The sequence below is a fragment of the Chamaea fasciata genome, unplaced genomic scaffold (genome assembly GCF_029207755.1).
Source record: "Chamaea fasciata isolate MVZ Bird 193981 ecotype frontalis unplaced genomic scaffold, bChaFas1.0.hap1 SCAF_6, whole genome shotgun sequence".
NCBI classification, from domain to species: domain Eukaryota; kingdom Metazoa; phylum Chordata; class Aves; order Passeriformes; family Sylviidae; genus Chamaea; species Chamaea fasciata.
The window spans coordinates 2,790,929-2,817,302 of NW_027094091.1; the positions used below are offsets into that span (position 1 = coordinate 2,790,929).

A 26,374-nucleotide genomic window follows, 5' to 3' on the forward strand; every position below is an offset into this window, starting at 1 on the left:
CCGCCTGCCCTCGGCGCTCCGTGCCATGGCTCGGTGCCTCAGCCCGGCCAGCTGAGTCCTGGGAGCCGCCGCGCCCTGCGGGGACCGAGCCGGCCGTGACTCCGCGGCCTGCTCCGGCCTGCTGCCCTCCGCCCGCTGCGCCGTCCCGCTCCGCCCGCAGAAGCGCTGCCCGGGGCAGAACGCCGTCCTGCCCGAGTGTGCAAAACGCCCGCCTTCCCCTTCCCTGGCCGCGATCGCACCTTTCCCGCCTCCTGCCCCGGGGCCGGGCGGGCTCGCACGCCGTGCTCCGCCGCCGCTGTCCCCGCCGAGGATGCGGGTGTCGCTGCTGAGCCCGCTGCTCCTGCTGTCCCTCAGCGCCGGCCCGCACGCCGCGGAGCTCCCGCTCGCCCGCGCCAAGTGCCCGGCCCGCTGCGATGTCTCCAAGTGCCCCAGCCCCAGCTGCCCCAGCGGGTACGTCCCCGACCGCTGCGGCTGCTGCCTCATCTGCGCCGCGGGCGAGGGGGACTCCTGCGGCCGCAAGGAGGACCCGCCCTGCGGGGACAGCCTCGACTGCCGCTACCCCATGGGCAAGCGCTTCGCCAAGGGCGTCTGCCAGTGCAAGCTCAGCGCCCAGGTGTGCGGCAGCGACGGCCGGACCTACGACAACATCTGCCAGCTGAAGGCGGTGAGCCGCAAGGCGCTGCAGCACGGGCTGCCCGGCGTCGCCCAGGTCCAGAAGGGAGCCTGTGAATCGGGTAGGAGCATGGTGGGACCTGCCGCGGAGCGGGGGAGGGTGGTGGTGGGAGACTGTGGTGGTGTCTGCAACAGGAGACCTGGCTGCCAGGGTAAAGAAAGTCACGATTTTCAGTGGCCTGGGAAGACTGGGTGGCTCTAGGGACTCAAAAAACCTCCAAGGACATGGCACCTCACCCAGCCCCTAATGATAGCGGTGGTGTGCGGAAGGGATGCTCAGGTGCTTTCTGAACAGCAAAACTTCTCCTCGATGCTCAGCGTGGGCTTGGTCCGGGGTTTGGGAAAGTTTCCCCCGGGTATGGGGGAACACTCATGGCTGTGGGTGCCTCGGTGAGGTGCAGGTTGCTGCCGCAGTGCTCCTGGGACAAGAGGCGGACGCACTTGCCCCGATGGGAGCGAGGTGGGTGGAGGTCGCTCGGCTGCCAGGGCAGGGCAGCGGCCACGTCCTCAGCCGTGGCCTCTTCTGGAGGCAGGGCAGCGGTACAAGCCTGCTCCCGTCCTGCCCAGTGCTCCCTTCGCTCCCCGCATCGGCAGCGATGTGCTGTGAGGGTCGCAGAGCAGAGCGGCACAGCCCGCACAGAGCGGGGCCCCGGGACCGTCCCTGGCCGTGCTTGGGGTGTTAATCAGATTGACCCCACAGGCGAATCGGGAAACGCCTCCAAAAGCCTGTCGGGGCAGAAAAAGCACTGAGTATTAGATAAACGATATAAAACATAGTCTTTTGCCTGGTTTGCTTTTGTCACCGAAGGATTTTGTAGTCTTGTAGAGCCCTAAGTAGGGAAAAAAAGCATGAGAACCTCCTTTGTAGTGTAACATACTGATACTCGGGCTATCAAATGATCTTCTGGTTGGAGTAAAGTGTTGAGGCCTTTGCTCAGATCCTGTGATGTGCCATCACAACTTCAGGCTTGGTGATTTAACTTTGGAAAGTTTAGTAATCTCTTTAGCTAGTAATTTCCTTTTAGTATTAAAATGTGTCTCTTTACAGAAGTGTTAATGCTGGCAGTGTCTTTCCACATACTGATATATTATTTTAAGGGTTTGCTTCTGCTCCCTTTCCCATAGAGTTCCTGGAAAGAGAAGTTCTATGCTTATCGGAGTTTTAAATCATGCGTTAGTGGTTCCATTATGTCAGGTGAGCCACTCACCATCCTGTTTGTTCACAGCAACCTGGCCAAAGTGATTGGGATGGTTCAGAAGGAAAAGGGCTGCTGTTGTAGCCTTTCTGTGAACAGGGGATCTTTCGTATATATCCCGATCTTTGGAAAGGGTAAACCTCTTCAGAAAGGGAGGATATTCAAATTATATTCCTGGAGTTCCTTTCAAAGTATTTTGTCAGAGCCAAGAATCGTTCCACATGCCAGCCTGAAGCTGCAATGTTCAATCTTTCCGGTATTTTGTAGTTATGAATTGTTTTTGCCTGTACCTTTTCACATCAGCATCTGCTAACTTTAGTAGTTCTAAAACTTGGTTGAAACTGATCCATGTGAAATAATCAAAATGTTTAACCAAAGTGAGTGAACTAGCCTGCATCTGAAAGCTTGCAGAGTGCTTGGCATTTGGTATATATGACATTTTCTTTAAGGAATCCTCCTGAATCTAATGTTAATAGGCTTAGGAATTTGGAGCTGTGAGGCAGAGGCACTTTTTTTTTTTTTTCCCCCAAGCAACTATTTTAGTGTTCACTTTATTTTGGCTTTTTGTTTTGTTTTGTTTTGTTTTTTGTCTCAGAAAACCTCAGCTTAGATGAAGCATCTGGTTCTCTGTTAAGATTTAAATTTTTTTATTCAGTTCTACAGCTGCACAAACTGAAGCTCAAAGAAACCGAGTGTCTTGCCCAAGGTCAGACTGAGTTGGTGGTTGAGCCAGGAATAGAACTCAATTATAGTATTTTTTTTGTTTGTTTTGTTTTTTTTTTTTTAAACAATAACATGCAATGGGTGTAATGAGGGGCTTGGAAGAAAGTTGACAGTTTAAAATTGCTGTCAAATTTCTCTTTCTTCTGTTCTTGCCTGGCCTCAGATGACTCAGAGTTCAAAGTAAATGCAGTTTTACTTAACCATCCATATATTAAAACAATCTCAGATAACAGAAGCCTCACATAGTATGGCTCAGGCCCTATTTAGAACATGCACAGACCTAAAGTAGCTCCTGAAATGTCTGCTCCTTTCCTTTTTCAGTTGCTTATGTTGATGCTGAGTTGGATTCTGGCTGTGATAAACCCAGACAGGTTGAGTACCTCAGCTGTGGTTTCCTGGTGACAGCAGTCTGGTGAATAGGGATGGCATGAAACATGGGTAGTAAAGGATGCAGGAAGGAAGGGAAGAATGAGCTGGTCAAGGTTACTGAGTGATAATTGAAAAATTAACAGAATTTAAAATGTTTTCTTGCTTGTTGAAATCCTGGATTATGTTGAAGAGCACCACACCAAACTGCAAGTTCTACACACAGTGTACTAAACGGGGTATTACTGCAGGGAGGTCCAGGAGCTCCATAACTGGTGCTCTACAATGTGCCAGTGCCCAGGGGCTTCTCACAGATATTGATAGGAGCAGTCTGCAGAAATCCTAAGCAAAGTTAAACTCCCTGCTACAAATACTCTTTCTTTTTTTTGGTTTTTTTTTTAGCTTTTTTTCAACACTAGGTGCCTTTATATATGGGAATATATTGTGAAACAGCTAGGTTTTTTTCTACCTTCTGTCACCTACTGTGATAACAAACTGTTACAAGCCAGCATGTAAGTAATGGAAGAAATTTTTATGTGGGACAACCTGTGTAATCAAAGATCTATTCTTACAGAGCCCTGTTTCTCAGGGCACCAAATGTAAGTTTTAACAATGCCACATATCCTTCTGCTAAGATGTCAGACGTCTCACTCGAAGGATTCACTTGTTCACCTGCCATCTACAGTCAATCTACTTGTTTCTTGAGCAAAGGACTGGCTTTGATCTCTCAGTACAAGTCAGTACGGTTAAATTCCTTGCAAGGTTGTTTTGCAAATAGCTTCTGTGAAGAGAGTTTAAATGTCCAAAGATTTGTATTTTCTTACCTAAGACATGGAAGCAAACGAACTTTTTTTTTTTTTTTTTTTTTTTTTTTTTTTTTTTTTTTTAAATACAGATGCTCCTTTGTCAATAGAACAAGGAAAATTAAAAGCTTAATTAGAAAACATTTGGGGCTGGACTTGACACTCACCATTTACTGTCCTCTACACTGTTAACCTGAAGTCACTCTCAGAAAGGGGTCTTGATGTTAAGACTCACCCCAGTCAGTCAGATCTTTGCAAGATATGAGCCTAAAGGTTCACTTTCCTAAGAGAATGTTTGAAGCACAGTTAATGCATGAGCAGGGTCATTGCACACAGTTCTTCGTGGGGTGTTTGGAGTGTGCCTGTACATGACCTTGAAGATACAAGAGGAACAACTGAGTGTATGATTACTTGCATTTCTGTAAAGTTGGCCCAGTAAGGGATAGAAGTCTCCTGCTGGTGTTTTTGTCATCAAAGCCTTAAAGCTGCCTGCAGCTGTATTTAGGGAAATGTACTGCAAGGTATTAGCTGGAAACACAAACTTGGGTCACATTCCTGTACAGCCTGTTTTCCTTATGCCTGAGTTGGTTTGAGTTACTGCAGGTGAGGATGGATAGTGTACAGCATTTGGAATACAATTCAGAGTAGAGCACTTCACTCTGTAAAGGATAGGTAACAGGAAAGGGATATTCTTGTTGCATCTCTTCATGAGGGTCACTTGGAAGGGAGGAATACCAAACGTGTAAAGTCAGTGTGGTGTCTGTGCTAGAAGGCTTGTGCCAGTCTGTCTCTGTCTGGCCCTTGTCATTGCTGGATTGCACAAGAAAGCCACTTTGGTCTTGGTTCACCAGATTGTTTTCATCTGTGCACGGTAGACATCCATTGTATAAACAAGTTGCCTGAACCATAATGTGGCATTAAACTCACCAAGGCTTTATGGTCACTGCACAGCTATGCAACTTGATCTTAATGCTGAATTCATCAGAAAAGCTGCCCATGAACCTATGTTTCCAGCAGATGTTTCTGTTTTTTAAGCAGAGACATTATAATCTTTTATTTGTCTTTCATTTCTTTCCATGAAAGCACAGTAGGGACAGTGTTTATCCCTGGTGATCAGATCTGCCAGGTTGCAGTCCTCCCTTAGACATAATAATTTTGCTGAATGCACAGATCTTTTCTGAAGCTGGTTTTAAAAGGGGGATGGGGAAACAGCCTTAAAAGAATGCGTTTCCCAGGCTCATGATTTCTTAATGAATATAAAATTGTGGATTTTAATACAATGTATTGTCTTTAAGAAAGCAGTGAATGTGATCTGATTTAGTTCTACAGGGACTAAGTTGGCAGATATTCAGAAAGGTTCAGTCTTTTGCAGATGTAAATTGGTCAGGTTTTATTGTCTTCAGTGGGATTATAATGATTATTTCTGCTGATTTTTTTTTTCCAGTTCTCTTCATACTAGGTTAACTGTACGGATTTGTTGGCATTGTTCCTGATTTACAGCAGTGTTAATGAGATTGAAATGGGTCTATTGTCTCTGCAAGAAAGTAAATAAACCACTACTGAATGAACCCATAGCCTGTAGATAACATCACTATCCAGGAAAAATCCTAAACTGAAAATAAGGCCACTCCTACCTGAAAAGCACTTAGCTTTAGCCATTTAAATTCAGTGTAGTTGGAGCCCATAAAATGGGAAACATCACATTTTAGAAAATAGGCTGAAAATCTTTAGCTACAGTTTATGCACTCACATTGAAATCTGGATTTTGAGTGTTCTGTGAGAGGAGCTGGAGACCTGAAGATCTAATCACTTAGTTGAAATGATAGGCTCAAAGTTCAAGGCTGCTGAAAGTCTGGTTGATTTGTGGCTATGGAGCAGATCGGGATAATCTAGTTTTTTTGACCAAGAAATGCATAGACAGCTAAGGACTCATAAGCATAAATATGTTTTTGTTTCAAATACGACCTGGTTGCAGCACCTTTGAAATCTCTGTTATGCAACAGATGGCTAATCGGATTAAATTATGTCTTTTTGCCAAGATAAATTAGATTTTGTTAGTGTGAGATGATTTTGAACACTCAGTAATAACATGGAAAATAATGCACGTTATTGAGAGACCTTTGAAAAACTATGTGGCAAATCTCTGAGGGTCAATGGGTCAAAATCCACAAATCCACAAATCAATGCTCAGGGCAGCAGAGATCTGAGGGCTGTGTGGGGCTCCACAAGGCAGCAGGACTGTGGAGGGAGAGATACATATTTAACTTTCTCTTTAAGTAAGGACAGTAGCCGCAGCTAATTTAGCAGCAACTAATGCAAATTAAACAATAGATTCTACCTGTACAGTTATAACACTTGTATTCAGGGTGACATTACACAATATACTCAGTACTGGCTTTTGCTTCCTTCTTCAGTTTCTCAGGCTTTAGTTCCTCCCTTCTGAGGTGTATTGAGAACTTCTGATGAAAACCATCGATTTAATAATTATGCACTAAAATGCTGTCAATAATAACCAACACTTCAGTTCACTTAAATAGTGCTGTATATGTGGGAGTAAATGTGAGTGTGCAGTTACATCTTCCACGTCCATAGTTTGAGTTCCTGGCACATCATATAAAATGTTTGAAGGTTCTCATCACTGCCAGCTTGCAGAAAATGATTCTAGAAAGATCAAGTTCTATGAAGGCGTCTCAGCTTTGTAAGTCAGTTTTCACCAGTGTTTGGTCCCCACCAGACAAGAGGAAAAACAGCTCATCTCTGATCAGCCCAGATCTTCAGGCGTGCCTTTCATACAAAGCCTGAGTGTCTGTTATTCTTGATCCTCCTTTGTTTCAAATTTCCCTTTAATATTGGTGCAGATTTGGATTTTCTTTCAGGTTTGAGCATTCTTGTCTTCTAACCCCAGCAGGGAGGTTCCAGGCTTCTGCTTAGACAGAGAAATGTTTTCACTGCGTTATGAAAAGAAGACAAGCATTGTTTCAGTTTTAGTCTCCTCTGTGTATTGCTGCATTCTATTTTCTTCACCTTTTTTTCTTGTTTTATCTACTACCTCTTTCAGATAATTTCTCTGTCCCTCCCCCAAATCCTACCTGGAAAGCCACTGCCACCCATAATGTTTGCCTGGTGGCTAGTCAGGAGTGGTCCAGACCTGAGGTTTTTGGCAGGCATCTTCCTGTGCCTTTGGCCATGAGCTATGCTGATTTACACTAACTGAAAGGCTGCATTTGTCACAGTTCTGTGCCAGTTTATCAGCTGCTTTTCACTGATGCATGGTCATGTCTATTAAGATAAACGTGATGGCAATGTTATATCCTGTCAGTGAACACTTGCTGTGTAGGTAAGTGTTCAAAGTCATGTCAGTAGACTTCAAAGGATATACTGCATAATCAGGCAAGCTGCTTGGGAACTGAAGGTAGGACAACTCTTCAGTGGCCTAGCAAGCAAAATAAATAACAGTATATTGTGCTTACATTTGACTGTTCTCTGTAATTCCTGTTTGAGGTGTCTCTTTTAAACTAAGCATGAAAACAAGCACCTTCAATTGGCTGGAGGGATTTTTCAGAGTGCGTGAGAATATAAGTAGAAATAATAGACTGAGTCTAGTCCTGCCAAGCTGTTCCTTTTGTTTATTCAGTATCACATAAATCTAGCTTGCTAAATTAAAGCAGGGTTTCTTTTCATTCAGAAGTAAATCCCTTGTCCAGTTACAGGATAAAGAACTTGCAGACTTCTGTGAAGAAATTCCTAATCTCCTTGGTATGGTTTCTTCAACTCATTTGCTTCCTTTGGTAGATCCCATAGTTAAATTTAAAGCTTCAGGCTGCAAACACAAATTATTGCTATTTGAGTGTGGGGATACATCCCCTATCATATGCTTTACATATGTAGTGATACAGCTCCGTGTATCAGGGACTGCAGAGAATATGACATTTAGCACAAGCAGTGCTCTTCCTTTGGGGTGTTGTGATGCTAGAATCCAGCATGCTGTGGTATTAGAAGCCAGGATGCTGTGGGCTTTCCCCCTGCCTTCTTTAAGATCTTAATTTAAGTCTTATATTCACTCTTAATGAATGCCGTGTATAGTGCTGTGTAATGTAGTACCATACTGGCTTTTGTCAGATGTTTTAGTAATCTATTGGTAGGCCCCGCTGCATGTGACAGCTTAAATGTGAATTTGCAAGAAGTTTTAGGTGCAAAGGTTGTAATTTAAAGCAGGTTTCTAATGTGTCTACTTAAACAATTGGAACTTAAGTTCTAATTGTGGCTCCCAAATTCTGCAGCTGTGTTACTCAGCACTTGTTAGATCACATCTGGAATACTGCATCCAGTTTTGGATCCCTCAGTACAGGAAAGGCATTGACAAACTGGAGGGAGTTCAGACGGTCATGAGGATGGTTGGGGAGAACTGGACATACCTCCTGTGAAGAGAAACTGAGGGTACTGGGCTTGTTCAGCCTTGGGAAGAGAAAGCTTCAGGAGGACATGAGAGCAGCTTCCCTGTGCACCAGATCCATACAGAGATGCGTAATGGGAGGATGAGAGACAAGGGGCATGAGTTGGAACATGAACTCAACGAGTTCAGGTTTCATGCAAGAAAAACTTCTGCCTCATGGGGGACAGTGAAGCAGTGGGACAAGTTTCCCAGGCAGCTTCTGGAGTGTCCATCCTTGGAGTTTTGCAAGTCCCAACTCTCTTTCCCTTTATAGCTGATGCAGCTTTGAGCAGGAGGTAGAACAAGAGACCTCCTAAGGTCCTTCCCAAACTGACCTATCTTATGACCTGATGTGTCTTGGATAATGACAAGTAGCTATCTTCAGAGAAATGCTCAAGGCAGAGCTTGTAGACTTCCAAAGAAAAGAACTTAGAGCTAAGTGATGCTGATGTTTAATTTTCTCAGGATCACACAGAATGCTAGGTACTTTTTGAACAATCTTAATGACTTTGATTCCTTTTCTAGTACTGTTTGGAAACTGTTCTAGTTTCTAGAAGAAACAGACCTATGCAAGCAGGTTTATCTTGCCTACTTGATAAAACATTGTATTGTCTTATTAACATATCCAATTCTTTCTGCTAGTATAGGTCACCTACAGTCCAGCAGCCCAAGATACAAGTTCAACTTCATAGCTGATGTGGTGGAAAAGATTGCACCTGCAGTTGTGCACATTGAACTTTTCCTCAGGTAACACTTTCAGTTCTTTGTTTTAGTTACATTGTTTAACAAAGGTCTACGGCATAGTCATTTTTCTTTTGAATTTGTGAATTTCACAAAAATATTCTTAAACAATACAGCAGACCAATTTCTCCAGAGAACCACACATTCGTGTTTTGTTCCTGTTCAGTAGATCTGTTCTAACGGGCTTACAGTACTATACAATATATACTGTCTACCCAAAAATAAGTCAGTCTCATCTTTGGAGGTCCCTTAAGCCTTCACTAAAATGTTTTACTTGTTGGACTGTATTTGTTATCTCAGTTTAAATACATACATACACACACACACATATATATATATATATGAATATATGTATATGTGTATATATATATATTCAGATGGTAAGGTGGAAAAAATGTCTTGTTGTTACTTTTCCAACTTCAAATGAGAGATGATTTTCTTTTGGCAGGAAGAGCATTGAAACATAGAGTGTCGAGGAGATGTAGCCTATCTAAACACAGAAGTGACTTCTGATAGGAAAGAAATGTACTAAATTTCTTGACCAGAACATTACCGATATGCAGGATGCTGAAGCTGAGGTGTCAAGATCAACACTGAGTGCTCGTAACACCCAGGGAGGTTTAAATATGAGTCCTTAGAACAACCTGCTGTCAGAACAAATTACTGCAGATATTAGATGTGAATACCTTTCTTCCCGGAGTCCTCTCAATTTCCACAGATACAAGAAATTCTTGGAGAATTTTGTAGGCTTATTTAGTATGCACAATCAAGATAATCAAATGTATCAGGAGACGTAGTTTTATGCACATGGTGATTGGTCCTTTGAAAGGATGTTACAACTGAAGATGCTTGAGATCTTTGCATATGTAGTTAAGATTGTTTGTTCTTTCCCTCTAAGTAAATGTTTGCCCAGCAGCTTGCTGGGTGCTAATTTTGATACTACTTTTTCCTGGGATTTTCTCCAATTGTTTATTGCTAAATAGCCCAGAACGGTCAAATAATATCCTAACCAGGACCATGTCTTGGAAGAAGGACTTTCTGGGCCTTTTCTCATTTTCTGCTATGCAGGTTCTTTATGTTCCTAAGGTCATTGCAGCAGTTTTTCACAGAGAAAATTTGTAATGCCTTGAACAGTTTGTAAAGTCTTTTACCTTTCTGTATTGCAGCACATGTTGTCTCCCACCAAGTTTTACCCATTGTTAGTGTTTTTCATTTTTTCTTTCACATTCCTAGTAGTTTTGGTTTCCAGACATGGTTTTTCCACCCTGTCTGCGCTTGGGCTTCATGATCCCCTTAGACCTTGTCTGTCTCTTCATGTCTCTTCATGCCTCTGTCCAGCTGCAAGGTTCCTTCTGCCCCCTTTCCCATTAGACAATCAGTTCATTTTTCAGCTTTATTATTTCCTGTCATTGTTCTCTTCCAGTACAGAATCGATAACCAGTGAGATCAGATGGGCTTCTTCTCCTTCCTTTTTTGTCACCTATCCTCTGTGCGAGGAGCTCTATAAAGACAGAACTGGAAACCAAAGGAAAAGGACCCTGCTGATTTTCTGTAAACCTCAGTTCCTATCTTCTTGACTGACTGAACCCACAATTTTCAGGGAGGGGTCCTTTCTTTGTATTTCTTTTTAAATTTAATTCTCAGGGTGAAAGGTGGTAAATGTAATCTAATGTAATCGTCTCTCAAGTTGGTTTCCCTTATGACAGAGAATTGCTTGCTTTTTGTACAGGCACCCTCTCTTTGGCCGAAATGTCCCCCTTTCCAGTGGATCTGGGTTTATTATGTCTGATTCTGGTTTAATTGTGACCAATGCCCACGTGGTGTCAAGCACAAATGCAATATCAGGGAGACAACAACTGAAAGTACAGCTCCAGAATGGAGATACCTATGAAGCAACCATCAAAGACATTGACAAGAAATCTGACATTGCAACAATAAAGATTCACCCTAAGGTGAGTGACATAAACACAGTAATGACTTCATTTGGGAACTCTATTTTGGTTTCACTTAGTACAAAGTGGTTGACTAGAATATATCTTGAAGGATTCCTTAGAAATATTTGTGGAAAACAATGTACTGAAATACAGGCCTGGAAATTTTTCATATCTTGGAATTAAATTATTTTGTCTTCTGTGCTAGAAACTGTAATAAATGAAGAAGAAAAAAAAAAAGCCATTCATTTCATATGTGACAAAATTCTGCTGTCTTTACCTAAGTACCCAGGCTAGTCTTCCTGAGATAACAATCTGCTGGAAAACAGGGAAATTCTGATAACATTTTTTCCTCAGTGAAATTGCAAGAAACTACAAGAGTTGTTTGTTTTCGAAGACAGTTTAAAAACAGCAACCCTCCTAGCATAGGTTTTGAGTGTAGGATAGTGAGTGAATCTTTCATTAATGTAATGGAAAGTGTTTGTTCCTAACTTTTTGGTAGTTTTTGATCTTTGCAATCAGGTTATTTTCAAGTATAAACTAATGCTTTCTTTCTTTCTTTCTTTCTTTCTTGGTGTGATTACTTAAGAAAAAACTACCAGTGCTGTTACTGGGACACTCTGCTGATCTGAGGCCAGGAGAATTTGTGGTGGCAATTGGAAGTCCATTTGCCTTACAGAACACTGTGACAACAGGTATTGTCAGCACTGCCCAGCGAGACGGCAAAGAGCTGGGCCTGCGGGACTCGGACATGGATTACATTCAGACAGATGCTATTATTAATGTAAGCATGAGGCCTGTGATGGGTTTCACTTCACAGTCCGTCCCCACCTTTGTCTCCCCTGAGAGATGAATCCACTAAATACAAGCAGCTTTGTTAAATGTCAGTGAAACTCTTCTTTTTTAAAAGTCTCTGCAATGTATGTAACTTGCATTCAGGCAGCGTTGTGAAGGGCATGATAAATAAAAGTTCTCCCTTCGAGGTTGTCTGGGAGGATGCTGCATAGGTCAGACCCTTTTAATTCTGTAAATCTCATGCAGTAAAGTGGTGAGAGGCTACCTAGAACAGAGGCTGGACAGTCTTAAAGGAATAAAGTAGGTATTTATTAAAAAGGCCTTCAAAGGATACACCTTGGACCGTACAAGAGCCTGGCTGAGGCTACACCCAAGATGGGTGATGGGTCACACATTTTCACACTTTTATAAGTTTTGGTCTATTTACATATTGGGGTTAATTGTCCAATTACAGCTTCAGGTTATGAAGTCCCATCCTCCCAGATTGCTCTCCTCAATTTGCTGTTTATACCTTTTGGGCCTGAAGCTGCAACAGTGTCCTTGGTTCTCGGGCTGGAAAAGGATTGTTTTGTCTAACTACACTGTGAAGAGGACTTGCCAACACTTTATATGAAGTTCAGAGTAATATACTAATGCAGTTCAGAATCCGGAAAACATGAAAGCTAAAACCTAAGGCATCCGTATCAACCAGCAGTAAATTTCTCTCTGCTTGCTGAGTTCCTCTGGTCAAGGAAGCTGTAGAATAGAGCCAATATTTCTTTCATCTCCATCCATTAGAACCAGATGGAGTAGTCAAATTGAGAGTATGTGCTTCAGTTTAATGACAGGACACCCAGGTAAGAACATAAGGAGAGGATTGGGGGGTTTTGTTTCTGTTCTTGTTTTCCCTTTGCACATCACATAATCAAAACAAGAATCAAACTATAAAAAAAACATAAAGTTTGAGGTACAGTTTGGAGCTAGGGGTCCTAGCATTCCATGTTATATAGAAATACATTAAAACAATGTTCCTTCAGAGCAGCTTGGAGGGATCTAAAGAGCTTAAGTGAAGTCCTTGGGTGTGTGTTTAGCTTGTACTGCTTCTAAAAAGAGTGCTGCACACATATCTGAGGTGGAAAATGGCCTGAAATTTTGTACCTTAAATCTGTTACACATTGAAAGAAAAATATTTTCAGGATTTATTTGTTGGACATTAATGTCAAATTTGACATTAAAAGAAATAACACTGAGTATTTTATACATACAAAGTGCTTCACAAATGGTTATTGTCACAGACAATTGTGTAGGGAGGAAAAAGACGGTAATTATTTTCGCTAATTATGCTAAGATATGACATAAAAGTGAGCTTTTTCAAAAAGCTTTCAAAAAACTTTTGTATGACCCAGGAGCTGAACCTCTCCAGACATTTAACTGGAATTACTCTCTTCAGCTGTGCAGAGAATAAGGAAAACTTAGGCACGATGTGTTAGTTGGGAGCACAAACTGAACTGGTGGCGGAGACAGAATTAGAACATGAGAATCTTGACTTCTTGCCTATACACATTTTTCAAGCACAGACTCCTTCCTTGTGTATGCACTTAAGACATTTGCTGCCCTCCAAAGATAATGAGCAATTTTAGGCAAGGGTAGCAGAGTGTGTCAGATAATGCTGGACCAAAGGAAGAGTGATAGCAGATGAGGTGAGGAAAATGACACTAAGTTTGAATTGCTTTGCTGTCTGAGACCACAAAATATGAAGATGGTCCCTGGCCATAAGGATGCTTTGTGCTTAGCTAATGCACTGGTTTTCTCCTGAGAATGGGAGGAGTTTGAGACTTGGTCTGTTCAGAGCATTCCTGTGGCTCATCCAAGACTTTCCTGCAGGAATGTGCATGCAGCTGCCTTTTGAGAAGTGCTGGGACAGCAGTAACGTAGGGCAGGAGAAAACAGGGCCATAAGGTTCTAAATGGAGTTATATTGCGTGTGCTGATGGTCTTTCACATCCTTCAAGCAGGAGACAAGTGAATGAGATGTGCTGAGCAAGGCTGAAAAATCATTATCTTGGTTTCTTTGTGCCAGTCAGACATAAAAATCAAGTGTGCAGCCTCTGGTCACTGGAGAGATACAATATAAGGAACTGATCTGTTTATTTAAATTTGGACTTTGAAGCTGTTTTATAAACTTGAATGTCTATTTTATTCTCCTAAGAATCTGTAAGGTTTGCCCAGTGCTATCTGAGTGTAAACAGTTTGTGTCTCACTTTTCTGTCATGCATCGCTTAGCTTTTGTTTCTTTTGAGTGGTAAGTTGCTGCTCTTGGCTGTTTTGCAAACCTACTTGAAAACCCTGGCCTCACTCAAAAACAAATTGTTGAGCCAGCATGAAGATGGACAAGCAACTTCCCCAACTCTCATTTCCTGTGGTCCTGTTGCATGTTTCCTTTAAAGGCCATTAGTTATTAGGTAATTTTGGGCTGCTCAGAGCTGCTCTATGCCTTCCCCAGAGAGGCATATGTGTCTGTGGTTACTAAATCAATCCTTATGTAGTAGCTACCTCATGGCAATATGCTGTGATTAAATATATAGAACACTCCATTCTGCTCCAGTGGAGAAGGAGAGACTGAGTGTTACAAACCAAAGTGATGAACAGAACAAAAACTGTACAAGCACCTCATTGGAGTATGACTTTAAATAACAATTAATTATTTGAAAACCTTATTCTGACAGGCTATGGAAGAATCAAAATACTAGTTTTAGCTATTCAATGTCTTAAACTTAGAGTCTGCCTATTTGGAGTGGCTCCTAGCTTAAGGACTGTTTCTGAAAAGAAAAAAAAACCTATAATCATGAGAGGGGTGAAGGGGTAGGATAAAACCTACCTGTAATCTTCTGTGATCGATGTTATGTCTGTCAGTGCTGCCTAAGAAATTACCTCCTCTTTCATTCACTCACAAAATAAATGCTGTTTGTAATGAGAATTGCATTTCCGGCAGTGAAGTATTAATTTATTGCTCCTATGTCGTTTTTGCAGTATGGCAACTCTGGAGGACCTCTAGTTAATTTGGTAAGTCCATGTGACTTGGTTTTGTTGGTTGGTTTTGTTTCAGGAGCTAGTTTCAAGGTGGTGGGAGAATGTTCTTTGGGAAAGATTCATAGATCATTCCAACTTCCATTCATTTAGCTAATGGTAGACAGCCTGAAGCTAATGCAGAATATGCAAATTAGGTCTCAGTTCACACACCACAGGAAAACATTTCCCCATTGAGCACAGAAAATTTTACATATCAGTGAGGAATATGGGATCTGGAAGGAGCAGTTACGGTCATTCACACTGTGAAACCTGGGATGCGCAACAGGGGTGGGACCTGGTTAACCAAAGAACTCTGTCAAAGTAGATTGCTTTAAATCAGCAGTGTTTTTGCAGGTCAGTGGCTTGTGGCTCTAGTGGTAGTAGTGACTCCACTGCCCACTTGGCAGTGGGAATCTCTTGCCGAGTGCTGGGATGGACCTTGGATGGACACACTGTACTGTAATCTGTCTGGCCATCATTGTTAAATGTGAAATGGATCATGAATCAAAGCCCAGATCCTCCCTTATAAGTACTGTTTATTTCTTGAGTGATTACAACACTCTAAAATTTCTTACACCAGCTTTTAACATGAAATGCTAGGCAGGGAGCTGAATCCTGTACTTAGGAACAAATTTAATTGGGTGTTGTCTCTCAACAGGATGGTGAAGTGATTGGGATTAACACCTTGAAGGTCACAGCTGGAATTTCTTTTGCTATTCCTTCAGACCGTATCACTCAGTTTCTCACGGAGTCACAAGATAAACAAAGTAAAGGTAAGGTCTGCAAGGAACAGTGACATCTTCCAATTATCCTGATCCAGGCAAAGTGCCAAAAGACATGGGTCAGGGATCCTATTACTGAAAGGAGCAGCATCCTTTTCCATTACAGAGCATCACAGACTGGGAAATAGAAAACAATCTCTCAGAAATGGGAGAGACTTTTTATTACTCACACCCCCAAAGAGCAGACAGTATCTGTATAAATATGGGAAATAGGGCCTCTGGGAATAGTGAGGACACAGATGAATCATCACTGTCTCAAATGATCTTGAGAACAGATGATCACTTCTTTAAGGAGTTGTATTCTCCTCTTTTCATTTATTGTCCTAGCAAAAAGATTGAAATATATTGTAGAAAATAAAGTAAAAACTTAGGGCACCTGTCCACAGGTGGGGTGGAGTTCAGCGAACCTGACCTATATTTTATCGTGGTCATGTATGTCAGTGCTATATGATCAGATATTGTGACAGATTCTCAGGCCCTGGTGGAAGAAGGGCTGTTACTAATTTGTGAAGAAATACATGGGAAGATGGGAGAGAGGCAAATAGAAAGAAAGGCCTCTGCGCCAGAGAGCATGTAAATTTAAGTATATTGGCAATGACAACTGCAGTACTTTAGACTATTTTTTACATGCCTGCACCATATCTGTCACCCTGTTCTTGATGTCATACTACAGCCAAAGTTGATCTAGTAATGCTGCAGCCAGGCCAAACCTTCCTTGCTCTTTTCACTCGCCAGTTTATCTATCCACACCCTACTACTCATCTTTTACCCTTGAGTCTTGGCTGCTGCTGCTTTTTCTCTTGGATCTTTTTGTTATTAATCTTGTCTTCGCCTGAGTTCATCCAGTTCCTGATGCCAGGATTGTTTCTTTACATCATTTTCCTCTCAGATACTGTTATTTCAGAAACTTCCCTTAGTCAGCGGTTTTAAAGTGATGCATCTGCTTGTGTCTATGAGAGCATCACAAACCTGGTGGGTCCCCTCAGCTGTGTTTTCCTGAATTCCACAAATGATATTGTTTTCACCGTTGCTTTGGGGGGAGTGGGAGGAGTAGATGAAGAAAGAGTTCTTAATTATATGTTGAGAAGTGCATTTTAAAGTAGCTGACATAATTTTGTGTCAGTCAACATGTCAAAAAAACTTGACGTGTTGCCCTGGCTACTAAGTGACTGTTGGTTTCTGAAACAAGCAGATGTCTCATTATTGATGTTACTCTTTAGAACCACACTGCTCATCCCAGTCCAGGGAGGAGCAATGGCTCAGCCTGCAGGCCTGCCCTGAAGGCATGAACTCAAACCTTGTGCAGAGCCCACCTGCTGGAAAGTCAGTGAAGCTTTGAGATGTCACCACTGAAGTCAGTCACCTTGCTCCTTCAGTCACCTTTGCCTCCACAGAACAATGAGCTCAGCTAAGGGCCCAGAGACAGCTCTGCCTGTGGAAGAACCCTAAGAAAAAATTGTGAAAGAGTCAAGTTTGTACTGTGATTGTAACATACAGATCTTTTTTTTTTTTTTTTTTTTTTTAATTATGCCACATGATTCCCTGATCAAAAGGACTCACACTTTCTCTTTGTGTCAGTGTGACTGTCACTGCTTCAAATATCCTGGGACACAGGCAATTTTATTATTTATTTTTCAAAATTTTTTTTTTTTTTGCTTTTCTGAAGTACGTCTTATAATTTTGCTATGGCAGAACAGTCATTTAAAGCCCTTGATGCATAGAGAAAGTTTCTAGGGGATATTTTCACCACGTATTTGAGACTTAATTTGCATTTTTTATGCCTTTAGTAATAGTTCTGAAGTTTATTGTATAGTTGCTATTTTTTGGCAAAATGAATTTCTATAAGCAGATTTTTAGGGATTTTTTTTTTATCATGTTTTCTTTTCTTCCAGTTATGTTTTGGTAGTTTCAGTGGGATCCGCCCTTATGGTACAATTAGGTCATAGAAAGAAGTTTATGGGTATTATTATTTTACTCTTAATATCATATTGCCTGAAGATAACACTCCCCTGGGATACCACTCTTTCCAGATGTATTCTGGCATGGTAGATACTCAATTTTTTAATAAACTGGACCTTAGTCTTTTGAATCTCAGTAGATCAGATAAGTCTTTTATATAGGAGGCATGTATTTTTTTAAATCTCACCCATTATATGTAACTGCAAATATCTGATCTGTTAAAGAACAGGAGTACAGACCAGGGGAAAAGGCGAGGGTGTCATTTGAATGAAGAATTTGCACTGATTATGTTATCTATGCATTCTGCATTACCTAATGCATTGGTACTATACAATAGCACCCTAATGTATTTTTGACCAAAGGTTTGCCACAGCCTTCATAGAGATGTTTGTCTGTTGAATAGTCTGAAAGCCTTTGCTAATTTTGGGGTTGCCAATAATAAGGTTAACATCCCTTTATAGTTAGGAAGTCTTAAATTGCTGCATGAAGTTAAGTGTCTCTATCTGTATCTCAGTTTTAACCAGCTGTGTATTCTGTGTTTATGTCTGGAAGTTAACTACATGCTTAAGCATTGATTGATTTTATTTTTTTTAGGTTTTTTTTTTGTTTAGGAATTTTTCCATTTCGGTCTTGGCTCTATCTATTCCTAGTTTAGACTTGAGCAGAGGGGTAAAAGTAGAAAGTCTTTTACACACAGATGTTTTTAAGTGGAAGTCAGTAAGTCAGCAATTTGACAAAATATTAAAGAGAAAATCCATCCTAAAAGGCCAGTGCGGCCTCTGATGTAGTGTGAGCAGAAAAGTGAAAAAACCTTGTTTTAGATGGGCAAGGGGAAATGGGGGAGTTCTGCGTTGGCCATACCCAACAACTCATTTACATGAATCCTCATCTTACATCCCCAGGGCCTTGTATTAGTTGTGTGGAAACAATATTCTTACCTTTGTATTTGAATGATTATTACTCATAATAACTACCACAAATCATGAGGGTTTCTTAGGAGCCTTGCTGAATATAGATTCAGATCACTGATTAAATTCAGCCATGCAGTATATATGAAAGGATCACTGCACACAGTCCAGCATTATAGGCTTGAGCTGTTTTCATGTTTTCTGTTTGGCAGTAGAATATCTTTATTAAATGCTTTCAGGGCTGCTCGTGTAATCTGCAAGATGTGCTAGATGCAAAAGGAATTAGCAGAAAAGCAGAAGTTTTGCCTGGCACTTGACTAAGAAGTGCAGGATTCATTTCTTCACTTGGAATACCTGGTGCTATCCTGACCCCACTGAAATCAGCTTCATTGGGTACGATTTTGTACCAGAGTTACTCAAGCCCATAGAAGTTTTAGTACATGACCCCTGAATTTGGATTTATCAGTTCTTTTTGCTACGGTTTATAAGGGATAAACATTTCTGCCTTCAGTTGGTGTTTATCTGTCTGGTTTGTGTCTCTGTTGTTGCAAGCATCAATAAATGAAGGTCAACAGTAAGGCAAGTGCTTTCCTTACTGTGGAACGGAAATTTCTGTGAACAGTGAACTGCTTCTAGATACTTGGGGTCAGCTGCTGGTGACTTTGTATTAACACTAAGCAGATTTAAGTTTAAACACGTGGTTGAGGCTGGTTTGCTTGACTGTGTACCTCTGGAATCAGTGCTTAACCTGGCCTGGTGTTTACAAAAATGAGATTTGAGTCTTTCTCTTCTGTGCTGTGCTCTGGCTTGAAGCCACAATGGTTTCACATTTGCTAAACCTGATTCTTCTAACATATGAACCTTTTAACTACTGCTGGGACTGCACCCTCGTGATATGCTCCTTAGATTTATGGTGTCACTCTCTTCCAGTTCTCCTAATTATTTTTTCTTTTGCCTTGCGATTGCACAAATTGCCAGAATGACAGGTTTAGAGACTTTCTATTCACAGAGCAGATGTAAAATGGCAGTGGTAGTTCCAGGTGCCACACACTGTTCTGCCAGCGTGGCTTAGCCCCAGCATCACCATGCCTATGCTTTGGGAATGATAAAACACTACTAGTGGTTGTCTGTGCCTCTTCAGTCTCTGCTGATACTTCAAGTAAGATGGACAATTATATTCCCACTAATCACTGTTGCTGAAAACTTTGGGTTTTGTTGAATGTGTTTGACTTGGGTTAAGTTCAGTGGAATGGACTTTTGTGGAACAAAAGGACTGAATTGTTTTTACCTGCTTTCTGACACACAAAATGTCTGGAGAGGGGGGAAAGAGAGGAGTGTATACTCTCCTGCTGAAGTAACCCATGGCTCACAGTTTTTAGTTTTACTTTGTACAATAGCCTGCTACTCTTACAGTATGAATTGCTGTTTGCAGTATGGCAAACTTACTTCAGAGAGAGGGCAGAAGGCCTTTTTGAATTTCGGTGTGTGAGCAGGAGTGACATAATATTTTGACATACCCAAAGTTGAAGGTAGAATTAGGTAGGAATAAGTCTGTCGTTACAAGAGTTATTTTTTCCCTAAAGCTTTATGTTTACATATATTGTTAGCCCCTGGGGAAATAATTCCCTTTATCAATCATGTAATTTCTCCTGTGGTTTTTCATTCTTGCTGTTCTGTTTCTTCCAAGCCAATTTCTTTTGTCTCTTCTTTGATTTTCATTTTTCATTCATGTAAACATTCCTAACTCAGGTTCTGGAGTGTCTTTGTGTTTCTGCAAACTTTTGCCTCACAGGTGTTGACCATCATCACATTGTTTAATGCAAAAAAAAAAACCCAAACCTGTCACCAGAGATACTGTCACTGATCTTATGAAGGGAATTTCATTATTGAACTGTCCACATTGCATGGACAAGGGGATTAATTTCAGGTGGGAGAATTATCATGTCTGAATATTTTTAAAAAATGAAAAATTACATTTCTTCCATGGGGACTGTAGGAACACCCTGAGCTAGTTCATGGTCATGCCCAAAGCTTTCCAGACTTCAAATTTTAACAGTTGAACTTCTTGACACTCTTACTGTAGCTGATTTTGATCTTGCCAGTTTTAGTTTAAAATAGAGAAGAGCCAATCATTTCAGAGCAAAGTAGGACAGTTTCAGGACACTTATGGATGCAAGATTTTTCAGAGTGTAGTAAATCCAATGTTTCGTGGTCAACATTTTCAGTGACCACAATGGGAATATTTGGCATGTGTAATATTCAGAACTAAATCCTTTATTTGGGAGTATTTTTCTTGGAAAGAATAAGAGCTAGAGAAGACTCTGTACATCTCCTTTTTCCTCATATGAGAACCTGGAGAAACTCAAAGGTCTTGTGAAGTCGTTGTGCTGGAACGAGTAAGGGGAAATATTGTTTCATGCCGGATGTAACTAAGTACTGCAGCACTCACTTCAGGAAGTCATCAAACTGCATTTTTTTTCACAAGACAGCTGTGCAATATCATGGCTTACTAAAAGCCAACTTCAGAAATGCGGTGTTCCTCCTGAAGGAGTGACTTCTCACCATTTAAAATTCCACAGAATCCTGGCGAATCATAGAATTATAGGATAGTTTCTATTGGAAGGGACCTTTAAAGGTCATCTAGTCCAACCTCTCTGCACTGGTCAAGGACACCTTCTATTTCATGAGGTTGCTCACAGCTCCATCCAACCTGACCTTGAGTGTTGACAGCTGGGGCATCTACCACTTCTCTGGGCAGCATGTTTCAGTGTGTTACCACTCTCATTATAAAAAGTTCTTCCTGATACCTGCTGCCAATCTACCCTCTTTTAGTTTGAAATAATCACCCTTTGTCCTGTCCTATAAGCCCCCTTAAAATACTGAAAGACCTCACTGAGGTGTCTCTGGAGCCTTCTCTTCTCTAGGCTGAAAAGCCCCAACTCCCTCAGCCCATCTTCATACCAGAGGTGCTCCAGCCCTCTGAGTATTTTTGTGATCATTTTTGCAAAGGTCTACATGTTTTGGGATTTTTTTTAAACTTGATTTTTATTCTTTGGGGTAGAAATAATCCATTTGCATTGTAATCAGCGTGAGACTTTTGATTGCCCTTTCTCTGAAAAGTGGAAATTTGAAATTGTTTAGATTCCATTTCTATATTTTAATGAGAACATCATATGATTAAATTGTCTTGACCAGTTTCAGATTAAATGGTACTTGGTTATGAAATTTTCCATTTACTGAATTCATGTGATACTAGATCACAGCAATTTCCTGAAGAAAAAACTCCTATGGAGTGTAAACGAGCTTTCTCTCTTACCCTTAATTGCAGGGAGAAGGACTGTCATTCTGTACACCAAGGCTAATAATAAAAAAAACCACAGCAAACTTTAGTACAAACATGCGTGATTTTCTTTAGTTTTGTTAAAATCTGATATATTCTGTTTGAATTTTCAGGTATTTTGTGTCATCAGAGGAGTTATTTTTGTCAGTGTTTGCCCCAGTTTCTTAAATAACCTCTGTGTTCCTTTCAGATGGGAAGAAACGTTTCATTGGCATCAGAATGCTGACAATAACACCTGCGTAAGTATCTTAGAAAGGTCATTGTATGTTCATGCACACAAGATGTGGTCAGCTGTGGTTCAGAACTTCATTCATCTTTCGTTACAAATCTCCAGAGATCCAGAAGTGGGCATTGGCTACTAGGAAATCTGCTGGCATTTAAATGATATAGGTGAAATCTATGTTCTGAGACCTGGAAATTCTCTAAATACTGATAGTGGTGGATGTCCTGCTGATAGCTGAGGGGAGATAGGAAGAGCCTGAACACAGATTTTGGTTCTTGACAAGGACACCTGGAGTTACACCAGGTTTTAGGTGGCGTTTAAACAAAATGGTGTTTTCAGGTGACTCTGGGTGCTGATGACAGACCAGCTGATGGAGGGTTTGGTGGTGTTTTATCAGTGCCAGTGGGGGCCATATGGTGTGAGGTTTGGTGCCTAACCATTAACTAGAAAGAGCTGCTAAAGTGCCAAACTAAAGCTTTGTGCCTCCAGTTAACAAAGCCAAAAATGGACACCCTCCTCTGACTCTTTACTGTGTTTTCCCTCTTACATGGCTTTGTGTCTTGTCGTTACCCAGATATATTCTTGGATAATAAATGAGGGCTCTTATGCTGATGTTCTCTCCCAGCAGTAGGCATGTTTCCAATGTGGCAGTAGACTGCAAAATTAAACCAGACAATTTCCAGCTGGGGTTGTAGTAAAGCCATCTTTTTTTCTTGAGTTACACTCCTGCAGTCCTCCCTGAAGGGTCGGATCCTCAGCTGGAATGAATCAGTGTAATGGCGTTAACTTCATTGGTGGAGAGAAACTCTGAATGTTTCTCTGCATGATTGTGATCATGATGTGAGATTTTACTGCTTTTGGAGCATCTAAAAAAGCCATGTAAGATGTCTGCAGGCCTGTTTTCTGAAAAAGACCACTTCCCTTGTTGTGTTTGATTTAATTACTCAATTTTTAGCTCCCTCAGTACTAAATCAAGTGAAGAGAAGCTGTGTAGCCATTTTGGATTGTTTTCTTTCTGTGGGACCCCAGTTTTTCATGGCAGACAGCCCAGGAATACATCTTTGGTTTAAAATCTTTCTTTCTAGAAATGGGTTTTAACCCACACTGTACACAGACCTGAAATGATAACATCATCTCTGAAATGAGGGGATGTTTGTAGAGGCTCTGTTTTGCAGCAGATTCCCGTCTTCTTTCTTTAGAAAGTGATGCATAAAAAATTGCTGATGACAGCTTGAGGAAACTGATGTTTCCAGCTCTGATCTATCTTCTCTCTGGAGTTATCAAAAACTCTATTGTTCTTGATAAATACGAATTAAGAATGACTTGCAAAATAAAAGAAACAAAAAAGTTGGCAAATTTCTGTGCTGTCACCAGCATTAATTCTTTGGGCAGAAAACCCTTTTGTCCCTGAAGGTGCTCCTGTTGTGCTCATGAGCAAGGTCCTCTCTGCTACTGCTACAAAGAGCCAAAGTCAGATTCTTGCAGGAGATGCACAAGACCATTAAATTTAGCACATTTTACACAGGTAAAGAGTTTTGCCTCTCTTAAAATCTGCATAATTTGTTTAAATCCAAGTTCAAATCCTCTACATTTTCATTACAGAACAACAGGCAAACAATTAATTGTTAAGTCTCTTTCTTTTTGTCACAAAAAGTTTAAATAAGTAAGAATATTTATGGGCTTTTGTAGTGCAATCAAACTCTGTATAACTGTTTTTCTTTTAGCTTGGTGGAGGAACTGAAGCACAGTAATGCTGATTTTCCTGATGTCAGAAGTGGAATTTACGTACACGAAGTTGTTCCAAACTCACCTTCTCATAGGTAGGTACAGCACATTACTTCCTTCACCACAAATAAACCTCCAAAGAGATACTAGAAGGTAGTATTTCTTTTCATATTCAAGTCTTTTCTCATACCAGGATTGATCTGTATTTAAACAATTAAAAATTGTGCCTTTAAGGTTTAAAATATTTGTGCAAAGATTTTGCTCACCTCTGTAAAAATGAAGCATTTCAGAATTTTTTAAATCAGGGAGTTGTTTAGGTTGAAAATGACCCTTAAGATCATCAAGTCTAACCATGAACTCAGAACTGCCAAGGCCACCAGTAAACCCTGTCCCTAAGTGCCACTTCTACTTGTCTTTTAAGTACCTCCAGGGATGGTGGCACCACCACTTTGCCAGGCAACCTCTTGCCGTGTTTGAAAACTCTTTCTGTGGTGGAATTTTTCCTGTTATCCAATCTAAACTTCCTCTCGGATAACTTAAGGCCATTTCTTCTTGTCCTGGCACTTGTTACTTGGTAAAAGAGACTGTCACCCACCTCACTACAACCTTTAATGACATTATGAAACAATAACAGTGTACAAATAAAAATAATACCCCAAATACAATGAACTAATTTGAGGAGTTTTGTGAAGTATGTTGAATATTAATAAGCAGAAAGTTGGATTAAGTTTAAGTAGGAAACAGAATAGCATTCACATAAGGCGCTGTCAGAGCTGTTATCGGAGACAGAGCTTAACCTTAAAGGAAGAGACTGTTCTGTGGAACAGTTGCGAAATAAATAAATATTCCTAAACATGATTTTAGGAAAATCAAAAGCAATAAAAACCGGCTCTTCAGGATTACATTTGAACAGAAATAGAGAAATAATTTTTCGATACTTTAGCTGGTGCACTTGTCATGAAAATTTGAGGTTTTAATTTTTGATTCTTGAAATACATATTGGTGGCATAAAGGCATGGTCTTGAAAATGGACTGAGTGAAATGAATCAATGATAGATAAAAGCCTTTTCTGTTTCTCACTTGCTGTAGTTTTGTAGAAGATACGAAAAAATAGTTTTTGTTGTTTAGGAAGAAAATTCTCAGTGAAATAACCTGAGCCTTATTTTGCGTTTAGCAAGTGCTACCTGTTATTCTTTCACAGTCAGAAGGCTGGAATATCCCATCAGTGGAGACTAAAATAAAAATTTATTGCATTTGCAAAAGAGGTGGTGGATAGCCTCTGTACTTTTCCTCTGCACAGAATGCATCCTTACTGCCATTTTCTTGTCTTTGCAGAGGAGGGATCCAAGATGGAGATATTATTGTGAAAGTCAATGGGCGTCCTTTGATGACTTCCAGTGACCTGCAGGAGGCCGTGATGAATGAATCACCTCTACTACTTGAAGTTCGAAGGGGAAATGATGACTTGCTATTTAACATTGAGCCTGAAGTTGTCATGTAAATAGAGTTGAGGGAGCTCTCACCATAATTAAACTCACTTATTCTGGAACACTAGATACCTCCTTTACAGCTACAGTAATTATACTTCCTGTTGACTAATGACAAGGTGGACTAACTTAATTGCCTGAGCCATTTCTGTACATAGTAGCTAGAATGACTTCAAAGATGCCATTTATAGGAGATTTAAATTTCAAAGAAACTTGAGAACTTTGTTCTGGGGAGGAGGAGAAAAGGAAATTTTGGGTAGCTGGTACTTCCTGTACCTACAGTTGCATACCAGATTCAGTTCTGCGTATTGAAAGATCCAAATGCTACTGGAAGTGGAGAAGAATATAAAATGGGGAATTATTCTTAAACTACAATCATAGGTGCAGCAGACCCAAGCTATTGCAATGCAAAATTGAGCTTTTTTTTTTTTGTTTCCTTTTTATATAACTTTTTCAATGTGAACCTATTATTGGCAAAGCTTGTATTTGTTATCAGTGCTTCTCTGCTCCATGTCAATGCAGGTAGATGAAATCTGTAAATATTGAAAGGAGCAAAAATGGTATCAGGCTATAGAGTGTTACACCTAGGTCATGCGATTTTTGGAATATAGTAAATGATTCTTATAGAATTAATGCCTTATATATAAATCAAAACGATGTGCTGAACAAAGTTAAGTTTGAGAAAGTGCACAGTTTTTTAAAGAATTTGATACAAACTTTTTTTGCATTTTTACTGGTAAGCTTTCCTGTAAAATTGTTACACTACTTTTGGCTTTGACTGTGTATGTTTCTACTGTAAGGAAATTAAAGTTTACACAAATAATCTGTTGATGTAAACCTCTTTTTAAACAAGTATGTCTTTCCTGCTTCTTCTGTCTGACTGGAATAGGCTCTCCCAAGAGAAAATTTTCTTACAAAAAATTGGGCCCTGATGTTATGAAAACCCTTTGCATCCCTGTGATATAATTATTCTGCCCTTCTTTAGACTATGTTTAGAAATGCTTTGCACACAAGTCATTTATTTACACTGTGTTTTCCCACATTTATGAAATTGTGCTTTGATGTAACTTAGAGAGTATCAAGTTGGGATCCTGTTGTCCTCAGTTCTCTCTGTATGCGATGAGAAGCAGAAAGGAAGCACCAGCAACCCTGTTTTACAGCTAGAGCGTGTGAGACTTCTGTGTAATAAACCCAGGAGAGAAATTGCTGAGAGCTAAATCCAGATCTCCTAGGTACCCCAAACC

The 26,374-nt window shown here is 40.7% G+C and overlaps 1 protein-coding gene across 1 annotated transcript; it reads left to right on the plus strand.

Annotated features, from left to right (window-relative positions):
* HTRA3 (HtrA serine peptidase 3) lies at positions 1 to 25,982 on the plus strand. The gene is made up of 9 exons (XM_066185234.1): positions 1 to 734; positions 8,840 to 8,939; positions 10,663 to 10,885; positions 11,454 to 11,648; positions 14,668 to 14,700; positions 15,365 to 15,479; positions 21,886 to 21,934; positions 23,643 to 23,738; positions 24,979 to 25,982. The coding sequence occupies exons 1-9, from the start codon at positions 311 to 313 to the stop codon at positions 25,142 to 25,144; spliced, it is 1,401 nt and encodes a 466-aa protein (XP_066041331.1). The 5' UTR covers positions 1 to 310; the 3' UTR covers positions 25,145 to 25,982.
* The last annotated feature ends 392 nt before the right edge of the window (positions 25,983 to 26,374 follow it).

Bases quoted from the DNA above. Each gene is read 5' to 3' on its own strand.
- HTRA3 (XM_066185234.1), top strand. From the start codon at position 311: ATGCGGGTGTCGCTGCTGAGCCCGCTGCTCCTGCTGTCCCTCAGCGCC. The intron at 10,886-11,453 runs GTGAGTGACATA...TGATTACTTAAG, and splicing joins CAATAAAGATTCACCCTAAG to AAAAAACTACCAGTGCTGTT. The intron at 21,935-23,642 runs GTAAGTATCTTA...TTTTTCTTTTAG, and splicing joins ATGCTGACAATAACACCTGC to CTTGGTGGAGGAACTGAAGC.